Here is a 12,686-nt window from a genome sequence, read left to right on the forward strand (position 1 = left end):
TTCTGTCTATTACAAATAATGCTGCTATGAACATAGTGGAACAGACATCCTTGTTGTATGAATGGGCATCTTTTGGATATATGCCTAAGAGTGGAGTTGCTGGGTCTTGTGGTAGGGCATAACCAGTTTTTAACCTCAAATATAAACTTTTAAAAGTCCTGGCAGGAGTTATCTGTGGCACCTAATGCCTTACTTTTTTGCTTTTAAAAAGTGGTCTTTATGGACCTCTGAACATTTCCCTAGTGACAGATTTCCCTTTAAACCTATAACAGCTCCCTCTATTAAGGTATCTCTTTTCTTGCTCTCCTCTATTCTTCCCCTGACTCAGTCTTCCTGCTTCCTCATGGCCTCCTCTCCCTTTCTCTTCTCCCCTTCTCTTTTTCCTAACTCCCTTCCATCCCGTGCTCCCAATTAACTCAGGAGATCTTGTCCCTTTCCCCTTCTTCTGGGAACTATGTGTTTTTCTCTTAGGGTCCTCCTTGTTTCCTAGTTTCTCTGGTGGTGTGGACTGTAGACTGGTAATCTTTTGCTCTATGTCTAATATCCATATATGAGTGAGTACATAGCATGGCTGTCTGTGACTGGGTTACCTCACTCAGGGTGGTTTCTTCCAGTTCCATCCATGTGCCTGTGAATTTCAAGATTTCATTTTTTCTGCTGATTAATACTCCATTGTGTAAATGTACTACATTTTCTCCCAACTAAGAATCTAGACAGGAGTGGAGAGGCCATGTTTGATGCCCTTCCCCTATAATGAGATTGATGACTGCTTTAATTACCATCCTAGAGCCTTCATCCAGTAGCTGATGGAAGCAGAAGCAGAGATTCACAGCTTACCACTGATTCATACTCCTGGAATCCAGTTATAGAGAGGGAGGAGGGATGAGCAAAGGAGTCAAGACCATGCTGGAGAAATCTACAGAACCAGCTGACCTGACCTAGTGAGAGCACAGAGACCCCAGTGGTAAAGCTGGGGAACCAGCATTGGACTGAACCAAACCCCCTGAATGTGGGTGCCAGCTAGGAGGCCTGGGCAGTCTATGGGACCTCTAACAGTAGAGCCAGTGTTTATACCTAGATCACAAATGGACTTTGGGAGCCAGGTCCCTATGGAGCCCTATTGCAGCCCAAATACATGGAGGGGACCTAAATCCTCCCCCAAATGATGTGACAGACTTTGATGATCCCCAGTGGAAGGCCTCACTGCCCTTGGGGAGCGGGTTGGGGAGTGGGTTGGGGGAGCTGGCAGGGGGCATAGGAGGATGGGAGGGAGAGGGAACAGGGGGATTGATATGTAAAATGATTGTTTCTAAATAAAAAATTCAAAAAAGTGGTATTTGTATTAGAAAAGTGTAGTTCAATATTTTGTTACTTGAAATTTCTTCCAATAAAATTTGTGTGTGCCTGAGTTTCATTTTTGTTATTGTTTTTACTCTATGTATTTAGGTACTTCTTAAGTTTGTTATAGGGAACATGTATAAGCATTCTTTCTTTCTTTTTAAAAATAAGCCATTTTTCCCAGTGCTTAATGTGACATGTGCAGCCGGACTTGGTGGTACAGAGACAGGCAGATCTCTGAGTTTGAGGGATGCCTGGTTTACCGAGAAAGTGTCAGGACAGCCAGGGCTACACAGAGAAACACTGTCATGAACCACAACAGAGAAGGGGGAGGGAGAGGGAGAGGCACAGAGAGAGACAGAGAAAGAAAGAGACAGAAAGGAGGGAAGAAAAGATAGAAGGAAGGAAATGTGTGCAGCTTGGGAAAAATTAAGAATAGCTTTATGTTTGTTTTCAGGCTTCCCTTTATGCGTTTTTAGGGATACCATCAAATTCATACTGTATGTAGTTTTGCAAGCTATTTTCTCTCCTAAGACTGAAGAATAAATATTTTCCCATGATGTGATAATGTTTGCATAGTCTAACTATGATTTTATCACAATACAAAGTAAATTAGTCACTTTATTTGAACTTGGACATTTGGGTTGTTTCCAGTGTTTCAGTAGTAAAAACAAATGTGTGATGAACATCTTCCTAATGAAATCTTTGTCATCATTATAAGCAGGATGGATTCCTAGAAATGAGATTACTAAGACAAAAAAATTGTACTTCTATAAGTGGGTTTCACAAATAGAAAAAACATTTATGGATGACAAATAAAATTTATGCCAATGTTTACTACGTCATTGATGTGTGGGAATATCTCCACTTTCTTACCAGTATGTTATCCTTTTCTGCTCTTTAATCCCTCCTATAAAAGGTGGTAGGTAGCAATGTCATCTCCATTTTTTAATTAATAGCAAAACAACATTTTTCATATGCTTCTTCACCAATGACTTTCTTTCATTTTGACTAGAGCATTTGACTAACCACTTTCTTTTCTTTTCTTTTTGCCATATATATATATATATATATATATGCATGTGTGTTATGTGTACAGGCATACAGGTATGTGTGGGAGGATGCATTTGTATGGATGCCGGAGGTTGCAGTGTAGTGTCTTCCTCAATTACTCCCTACATTAAATATTGAGATAAATGATAACCTAGCTAACCTGTTTCCTACTCCCCAGTTCTGGGATTAAAGGCCAGCTGCCAAACCTTCCATACTGGCCCTTGTATGAGTGCTGGGGATTGGAAATCTGGTCCTCACACTTGCATGCCAAGTGTTTTGCCCACTAAGCCATTTCATTAGCCCCTTAAAGATTTTATCAATTAAAATGAACACTTAAAGAGAGAATTTTTGTCATATTAGTTTCAAATGAAAATATTTTTCTTAGGTTTGCTTTTTTAATGTTTTTGTTGCTCATAATTCTTTTTAAGGGGAATAATTGGGTTCTAACCATAGCTGAGTGCTCTCAGTTTGAGCTTCTTTCATGATGATTAAGTTGAAGAGTTCTGACAAAAGATCTGGAGGGGCCGGTTCAGCTAATCCTAAATTTAGCTCTGGGAAAAAAAAATGTGTGGGCTGGATATAAAGATTATTTCCCTCATTACACCTTAAGAAAATGCTACAGAAGGGATTAAAGCACTTTGCCAAAAAATTTTCAGATTTTAGCCAATTCTCTGCACAAATTGCTTACATGGTGGTGGTGGTGGTGGTGGAGGTGGTAATGGTGGAGGTGATGATGGTGGAGGTGGTGGTGGTGGTAAACTGTGTACAAGCAAACAGAACTCTATGGAAAAGTACTGCTCTGGTCTGCAGATGTGTGCATGGCTTGGTTTTAATTATTCTCCTCTTCTGTTACCCTTTCCCAGTAACAATAAAAAGGGTAGCCAGATTAGTTCTCCAAAAAGTAGGGACAAGGCTTGTTACATATAGGTTGGTTCCCATGCATCTCGTTAGCACATCAGAGGCCTAGGTATCTAGGAAGGTGAAAGCTAGGATCCTTCCAAACTCCAGCATTTGTCAGGGGTTATGCTCAGGGTTACTATGACTGCCAAGGGTAGCTACGACAGACTTCAAATAGAAGAATACTGCCAAGTGAAAAAACTTTGAACATTATTCTGGTAATTTTATAAGGAAAACAAAAAGCTCAACAAGAGAATGCAATTTGCTGATACCTTGTGACTAAGCATAATCGATGGCTGCAAAAGGAGGAAAAATTAAGAACAAACACAAAATCTGGCGATCTGAGCCCCAGATTTTGAAGAGTTAACAGGCCTGTGACCTGACTGCCTGTTTTTTGGGTGTCAGCCCCTCAGCTTTTAGCCAAGAAGTGGAGGACCAGGCCCAAATGCATAGTCTCAAGTGAAAACAAGGGGTCTGTAAGGAAAAGGAGTTGAAGGCATGATTTTTCGAACAACTAAGTCAGATTCCTGGTCCTGAGGGTACTGCCAGGGGAGGTTGTATGAGGGGCTTTGAAAGCGGGAGCAAAAGAAACAAGAAGCTAGAGAATGGCGGCCCCATTTTAACTGACGTCATTTGCGCCGAGGAGCGGGCCTCAGAGGCCTTCAGAGGCAAGGCTCTCCCAAAGGGTCGGCGGGAAGCCACCCACGTTACCCTGGCGACTGCACTGTGTGACGTGGAGCCGCACTACGTTCTAGTTCTAAGGGAGCCGTGAAACTGAGGCAGGGGCCCAGCAGGTACTGTTGAGAGGTGGGCTGGGCTCTGTGACAGGTCATTGAGGGTGAGAGAAGCCGCCAAGACCCCGCGGCTACTTGGGGGGGGGGCCTAAGCCGAGGCCACGCCCATCAGAGCGGGGCGGGGTGCTTAGGTGGCCGCGTAGGGGGTGGAGTGAGGCTCCGCCCCCTCTCGGCCCCGCCCCCTCGCGAGGCTTTTCTGCCTCCGCCACCGGACACCACACGCCACTGTTCGCTCAGAGGGAGGAGAAAGCGGACTGTTCCGGAGCTCTGTGTAGCCGGGCCCAACCTTTGCTCCAGAGATCATGGCTGCCGAAGATGTGGTGGCGACGGGCGCCGACCCGAGCGAGCTGGAGGGCGGCGGCCTGCTGCACGAGATTTTCACGTCGCCTCTCAACCTGCTGCTGCTCGGCCTCTGCATCTTCCTGCTCTACAAGATCGTACGCGGGGACCAGCCCGGAGCCGGTGGCGACAACGACGACGACGACCCGCCCCCGCTGCCCCGCCTCAAGCGGCGCGACTTCACCCCTGCCGAGCTGAGGGCTTTCGATGGCGTCCAGGACCCGCGCATTCTTATGGCCATCAACGGCAAGGTGTTCGACGTGACCAAAGGCCGCAAGTTCTACGGGCCGGGTACGGAGACAGGGCCGGGGGGTCCCCCGGAGACAAAAAGGGGGGACCCGGGCGTGGAGCGGGGTACAGGAAACACGGAGGGAGGTGGGACGCCCCAGAGGGAGGGACACAGGGAAGGCGGGCGGTTCCCTGAGGGGACCCGGGGCGCTGTGGGGGAGCCTACGGCGGGGGGGGGGGTGGCGGGGGCGTCTGAGGACGCTGAGGCTTGGAAGCCGCCGGTGGGAGGAACAGCGAGGCTCGAAGGCCCGGGATCTTGGGGAAGTTTTCGAAGGTAGAGGGCTTTGGCGGGTGTGTGGGTGAGGGGAGGGGGATCCTGAAAAGACGGGGAGACTTCGGACTTGAGAAAAGGAAATGAAGGTGTCTCCAGAGAGGAAGACCTGGAGGCCGAGGACGCCGGAGGAGCCATTGTGGAATGTAAGGGTGTGTTGAGAAAGTGGAGAAGGGGATTAGTGTCAGGTAGAAGCATTGTTCCTGGCAGAGGGGCGGGGGGGACGACAGACAGACACAGAGAGACACAGAGAGACAGTGTGTGCGTGTGTGTGTGTGTGTGTACACTGTGTGCATGCGCGGTGAGTGCGTGTTTGCTGGGCACCGTTTGGCTGGTGGGAGTGCGCTTGGAATGTGACATGTGTTTGGTATGTGTATGTGCGTGCTGTGTTGGGTGGACTGAGAGGCTGGAAGATGAACACGCGAGCCAGCTTGGTGGAGAGGAGACGAGTTAAGGATGCATTAAGAGCAGAATGGTGGATCACAGTAACATGGCAAGCTAATCAGAAACACCATATTTAGTGTATGATGGGGAGGAGGTACTGGGAGGCAAAAAATATTTTTTTTAAATAAAAATAAATGAAACCAGGGGTGGGAGGGAGAAGTGGGAGGGTCCTGAGAAACAATAGGTTAAGGCTGTGAAGCCCGATGGGTGGGGGGATTTCAGGAAAAAACAACCAGAGGGAAAACGGTATGGACGACTGCTGAAGTCTTGGAAAGAATCCCTACAGATGAGGTTTTTACAAACCGGATTGCCTGTCAGAATCACCTGATGCTTATGAAAAAATTCAGATTCCTGGCCTGACCAGCCATAGCCACACTTACCTGGGGGTGGGGGGACAAAAATCTACATTTTAATACTCTCCTGTAGGTGAACTTGGGATCAGCCAGATTTGTTAAGCCCTATTTTCTAGAACATTTGGAGAGGAAGAAGAGGTTTTAGCTCCTCCAATATGGATTCCTGTAAGCACTAGGAACTCAGGGGGGTGTGTTCACATGCTCATTGGTCTGAGAAAGAGAAGAATAGCCAGCACTAATCCAAACCAGACGGTTCCCACTCCTTTAAGTCTCCAGAGTCCAGCCAATCAAAATCACATGTGCAAAAGGTTCTTCAAGAATGCTCACCCTTCATTTTCCCTTTCAGACATTTTAGAAAATCTATTTTCTGTAGGCATGTAACTGCAAAATGATATGAATCTATATATTTGTCACTGTAGTAGTACATTATCAATAACAATCATGTAAATACCTTCAATTATTGAGTGAAACCATAAAGTAGTCAGAACAAATGTATGAGGCATCATCATGTGGTTGTGGTTTGCAAAATCATCACAAGGAGCCTCCATGCTTTCACTGAGCACAGCTGAGAGTCAAGCTGCCTCCATTCCAAACCAGGTAGGTCGTAGTTTGCAGAGTCATCGTGAGGAACATCCGATGTTATGCACAGGAATAACTACAACTACGAGACAACCTGCATTCTATATTCTAGCTTAGCTGTGGTCAGCAGGTCCTACAGCAGGCTGTAGGACCTGGTACAATGCATGGTTATTGAAGGGCCTGTTTTCCCTTGGAAAAAAAAAGCAAACACAGCCTGATGTTTCCAAGCCACTGCTCCCCATTATTGACTGGGCTCAGGAACAGTGATGATATATATATATATCAGAGTGGAAATATTTTCTGTTAACAGAGTACACCTAAAAATTATTCATTTGAGTGCCTGGGCTAGCAGGTAACAGTGAGCAGAACACACAGCATCTAATTAATATGCTTTGTAGTGAAAAAACCATTCTCCAAAGACTATTAATATTTGCCTCACAGTTAAGTATACATTACCAGCCCAGGAACCATAATTTCTAAAATGGTGGAGTCCAAACCAAAATCATTGGTTTTTAAACATAAGGTGCTACTATTACCATTAGCAGTACACATTTGTGGAGAGCATGTGAAGTTATTTTTTTAAGTCTCTAATAATGATGACTAAAACAACCCATGTTTTAGAATCTTAATTGCATTTACAAGTTGACCATAAGGGTTTGAAGTATGTCTCAGCCGTAAAAATCCCCAATCCTACCAAAAAATGGATCATAAAATTTATATAATATGTAAAAAAGAAAAACAGTTGTGTCGATTAAGGTTTCAGATGACCACACTGTAATACAATATGGTTCAGTCTCCTCGTTGGCATAATAATTATAAAGTCAGTTATTATCCAGCTTACTTTTGGGAAAACAAGGCATTGTTTAAAAGTGCACCGAATTCTTTTTATTAGCGTGTGCAATATTTAAGTCTAAATAATCACGTTAGGTGAATACAAAATGATCCACTGCTCTCAGACAAATCTTGGTATGATGTTATACATAAGAGCATTTTCCAGGTTTTATAGATTATTTGGAGACACTAGTGGTAGCCTTTATTCAGTGAAAATGTTAGTGTTTTCACAACTCTTTATTCTTTATATTTAAAAACAGTACCAAAACTGGTCTCCTTTGGTTTTTTTTTTTTTTGACAGTGGTGGTTACATAACGTGTGAATAGATTTTTGAACCACTGATATTTGTAAAATGATTTCGTCTGCAGATGCCTCAGGGTTTGAGTCTTGCAACCAAAGATCATTTAAAACATATCAGAATACATTGATAAGGAATGTTTTCTTTACACATTCCTTAACCACATTACAGTGGTTAAGAAACTTCAATTGGCTTGGCTCAAGCACCTAGAATAGAGCCAACCTGTAGATACAAAGTCCTCAAACTGAATTCTAACTTACTGACTGTATAATTACTCCCTACGAAGGCCACCCCTAAAAGAATCACTTATGCTTATATTAGCTATGTGAAAGTCAGGAGATTACAGATGCTACACATTTTTATTTAATTTTCCTTATCGAAGTGACAGTCTTTCGGTGTCCCTTATGTAATGATCAAAGTATCAGAATACTTGTAGCTTAAGAATGGAATTTGAAATTTAAAAGGACGCTCTCAGTGCTGAGAGCAAGGAAGCCATCTTCTGTATATGAGCCACAGTGAAATGTATTGTCTAGTAAAGAATCTATCTTTGGTTTCATTTTGTTTTTCAAGAGGGGCCATATGGGGTCTTTGCTGGAAGAGATGCATCCAGGGGCCTTGCCACATTTTGCCTGGATAAAGAAGCACTGAAGGATGAGTATGATGACCTTTCCGACCTCACTCCTGCCCAGCAGGAGACCCTGAGTGACTGGGAATCTCAGTTCACTTGTAAGCATTTCTTTATATTTTACTGGGATCAAATTTCTACCAGTAATGCAGATTCATGATCAAACAATAGTTATTCTTAAGCACCCTGAAACATGAGTGCATTTTAATAGGCTCCTAAATCTTGGATTGATCAAGTTTATGGCATAAAGTAATGGTAGCAGTGCTGAGCCATTTGTTATGATGGCATATCAATATTTAGCTTGTCCTCTACATAAACTTGGGCTTCTGATTTTGATGTGTAAGTTTTCACATAAAGGTATATAGATTCCATATTTCCATATTGGGTGTATAGGGGAAATGACAATGGCCCTCTTGCCTATGGGAAGAGAGATTTTCATAAGCCCTCTCTTGTAGCCCTTACTGTTTAAAAACAGCCCACAGCTCAGTTGAAGAATCGGAATCTTGTGTTCTTCCAAACAGCTTCTTATTGAGTCTAATTTAGCCTAACTACAAATTAGGCCTCATCTATGAATGCTGCCTATAATCTGCCTGGCAACAATGGTGCCTGCATTTTTTTAATTAAAAAAGGAACACTTGTTTCAGGCTTATGCTGTGTATGGGAGGGGGTAAAGTCTTTAAAATTAAGGTAGAAATAAGGGGTTAAATTCAAATAACAATGCAGGGGTTAGCTTCAATAGTAAGTTCCAAGGGTTAAATTATCATTTTACTTCACTGCCACAGATTTGAACTATAGTACACTTTGCCAGATCTTATGAAATGTAAGTGAAGATTATGGTCACTCTGAGGAAGATATTTTGGGGTGGAGGGGAAGTTTTTTATTTACTGATCCCCACAATCAGTTAAATAACACATGCTCTTTTGGCTATATCCAACCATATTTTTCAGAATAGCCCAAGAAAGTTCTTGGTTAATAATTAACCAGATGTGACACTACCTTTTGAGTTTGGATCTCGGTTGGACAGACCAAGCATAGCTTTGAAGTCAGTACCAAATCTTTGGACTTTGAATACAACCTAGCTGCCTGACATTGTCATTAGATTTGCACCCCAAAAAGCCTTTGTAATCATAGTCTTCTATATGAAACTAATGAGTTGTAATTTATAATCCACCAAGCTCTGTGTTTCAGAGCTTTCTGCCATCAGTGAGAAAGAGGTGATTATTTTTCTTTTGCCCACCACCCCTTTCACCTAGGACTAACGCAAGATCCTACTGTGACGCATCAGCTACACTCAAAGTCATTGTGGATTCCCCTTAGGTTGCCACTTGACTTTTATTTATCTTGCATTACCACCCGCTTTATGCTATGTTCAAATAAGAGGAGTTTCGGGTGTTCCCTATGACTATTTCACATAAAAGCAGCTTTGGTTACCTGTTTAGGCAGGTTAGTTACCCCTGTCATTCCTCCCATTTCAGAAAGGGAATGGGCATTAGCCCTGTAATCACTTGCTTATACTGGAGCTTGCCCATTCTGATTTCACACCTAGCTCTCTTGCCTCCAACATCTTCAACCCCCCCCTAGTCCCTTGCCATTCCTTTAACTACCCATAGCTTTTTCCCATTCTGGAAAAAGTCTGTCTCCTGCTGTCCTGCCTGTCTACTTAACCATTATTCTACCCCATTACTGTCAAGCACCCACTTTCTGCCCATCCTCCTATAGTGACCTGTCCACACCTGGATAGAACCTGATTCTTCTCCAGTGCTAATTTCTCATCTCTGACTCCTGTGGGTCTCCTGTCATGTGACCCTCCAGAGTGGCTCCCTTTTTGCAGTCCTCATTTGGGTTCACAAGCTGTCCACTTGCCACTTCATTAACAGGTGTTTCCAGTTTTGTTTTGTTTTGTTTAAAGCTATCATCATATCCTTCCCTTTAATTCCTAAGGATCTTACCCTACATCTTGCTCTCTTCTTTCACATCTGGTTCTGCATACCAGCCTCCTGGTCACCCTGCTCAACTGCCCTTACTGAAATCTGCCCTTCATATCTTACTGATAACGTTGCCAGACTACTATTTTGCTGTGTCATTCTTTCTCATAAACTTTCAGTACCTTTGCCACTTACAGGTGAAGTTCAGGTTTCTCAGGCTGGCTTTTCAGGTCTTTCATAATATTCCCACACACTGATCAGTCAGACTTATCTCCTACTATTTCCAAATACCTGTTCTACTCCTGATGACATGTTCTTACTGGCTTCCCAGATATGTCCAGTCTTGCCTATGTACCTTTGAATGTGTTTTCATTTTTCTGGACATATCCTTCACTCGAAGTCCATCCATACATTTTCCAAAGCATGTCTCTCTTCCATGAAGTGCTCTACAACCCCCTAATTCATAGTAAGGTCTTACTACAAATACTCCCTCCAGGGTGCTCAGTTCATTTTGATACCACCACATATTGCTGTTTTATATTTTTCTGTATTTTAAACAGAACTCTTCATTCCATTTTTGGTGAAGTATGATATAATCCTTTTATATACTCCAAGAAACCTAACATGTTGCTAAGTATACAGTTTAGACATCTCATAAATGCTTTAAAATGAAATGTAGTGGGATTTTTGGTAAAGCATGAGGATGACCATTTGTGTTTTCTTCTCTACCCCTCCAGTCAAGTATCATCATGTAGGTAAGCTGCTGAAGGAAGGGGAGGAGCCGACTGTGTACTCAGATGACGAAGAGCCAAAAGATGAGAATGCTCGGAAAAACGATTAAAGCATTCTGTGGAAGCATATCTATTTTTGTATTTTGCAAAATCATTTGTAACATTGCAGTCTGTCTTTAAAACATGGTGATTTCAATATTTAGAAAAGTTTTGAACTTGCTGTAAATTTTTTTTAATTAACATCACTAGTGACACTGATAAAATTGTCTTAGCATGCATGAACGTTTGTGTCACAAATCCAGAAAGTGAACTGCAGTGCTGTCATACAACTGTTAGTGCTGTTTTTCTTCTATCTGTAGTTAGAACAAGCTGAATTGTAGTTCGATTTTCCTGAGAAAGAGCGAAGACTTGGTTATTTCCACAAACTAGGCAAAATGGTAAATGTACACAAACTGGTCCAAATGGTAAATGTAATAAAGAGTGCAGAAGGATCAACTTCTAGTTATGCTGTTCTCTGAAAACAAGCCCATTTTCCTCAATTGACTTAACTGCATGATTTCTGTTGTATCTACCTCTAAAGCAAATCTGCAGTGTTCCAAAAGCTATGGTATTGATTCAAGAGAGAAGTCTAGTAACAAAATGAAAATTTTATGTTTGGCTTAATTGGGACAAATACATTTCCTGTGTTTCTAGGCTGATTTAACTGTCCTTGTCCTTGTATGGACACTCTCAACACAGTAACTCTCTCACATACACAGTAATTGACAGTTGGCACTAAAACAGCATCTGAAAAATCAAAGTATAGAGCTTTGCAAAAACAAAACAAAACCCCTAAACACATGAAGATCATAGGTCTGGCTTCCCAGTTATGTTGCTTATATCAGGGTAATGGTTATGTGGTTATTTGACCAAATGTGAAATTTGAGAGGAACATACAGGGAAGGAACAGGTGTGTGCTTTTCAGAAAGTCTCCATCATCTCTGAAGAATGAGAAAACACTACATGGCATTAGCTGAGTGATTTTTAAAGGAAAATACATTCCTAAAGTAACAGGTAAATCCTTCTGTTACAAAATTGTAGTCACTTCGAAAGTAGTAGTCAAGTGTCTAGGTCTTGGATAATACTCTTTTGGTTAATACTAAACCTAGCTTAAGTAGACTCTACAGTTGTATAAATTTGTAAAAGTATTATATGAACAACTAGTGAGGTTCCAAACTGTTGTAATTGTAGTTAAACAGTCATTGTATTTTCTTGTGAGCTGTGTTTAATGGTTTTACCTCAAATCAGAAAACAAAATGAAGTGCTTGGTTCAGTTAATAAAAAGGTTTTACGCAATCTAATGTGGCTAGCTTACTTTAGTATTTGTAACCCTAAGAGCTGGGTGACAGGGGTTAGTGCTATGTAATGGGGAAGAGTGCTATGGAATTCCGTCTTCTGGACATGACTGGCTATTGCACTCACGAACTCACAGCAGCTGTGGTCAGCTGTTTACCAGCTAAAATTCAAGCACCAATTAAAGAGGAGCTTTTGGTAGTTGATGGCAACTAAGGTGGGCAGAGTCAGTTTTCTTTGAAGGTGTGGTCACTAGTAGATTACTCATGCTCCAGTACCTTATACCCACACGCATACAGGCAGAACTAATTAGATGTAGTGGGATATTAGTTTTAAAGACTAGGGGACATGTTCCAGAGGGTCCAGGAGAGTTGAAGTTTAGATATGGTCATAACACATTGTATACATTTGTAAAATTCTCAAAAAGATAAGTTTAAAATTTTAATAATTAAGTTAGATTTAGTCATTTAGCTTAAAATTGAGTTCAATTTTTGGGTGTTAGACTTCTGTATATAGTAAGATGAACAACCATGTAATCCCAGCACTGGGAAAATGAGGCAGGAAGATAATAAGTAAAAGGCCTGCCTG

General features: G+C 42.2%; 1 protein-coding gene across 1 annotated transcript; it reads left to right on the forward strand.

The window, feature by feature from the left end:
- Positions 1 to 4,270: 4,270 nt before the first annotated feature.
- On the forward strand, positions 4,271 to 12,106 carry Pgrmc1 (progesterone receptor membrane component 1). Its single transcript, XM_005083134.4, has 3 exons — positions 4,271 to 4,712; positions 8,056 to 8,211; positions 10,773 to 12,106. Exons 1-3 carry the CDS (start codon positions 4,385 to 4,387, stop codon positions 10,874 to 10,876), a joined length of 588 nt encoding a protein of 195 aa, XP_005083191.1. The 5' UTR covers positions 4,271 to 4,384; the 3' UTR covers positions 10,877 to 12,106.
- Positions 12,107 to 12,686: the final 580 nt, after the last annotated feature.

Source organism: Mesocricetus auratus, unplaced genomic scaffold (assembly GCF_017639785.1).
Source record: "Mesocricetus auratus isolate SY011 unplaced genomic scaffold, BCM_Maur_2.0 Super-Scaffold_100003, whole genome shotgun sequence".
Taxonomy (NCBI): Eukaryota; Metazoa; Chordata; class Mammalia; order Rodentia; family Cricetidae; genus Mesocricetus; species Mesocricetus auratus.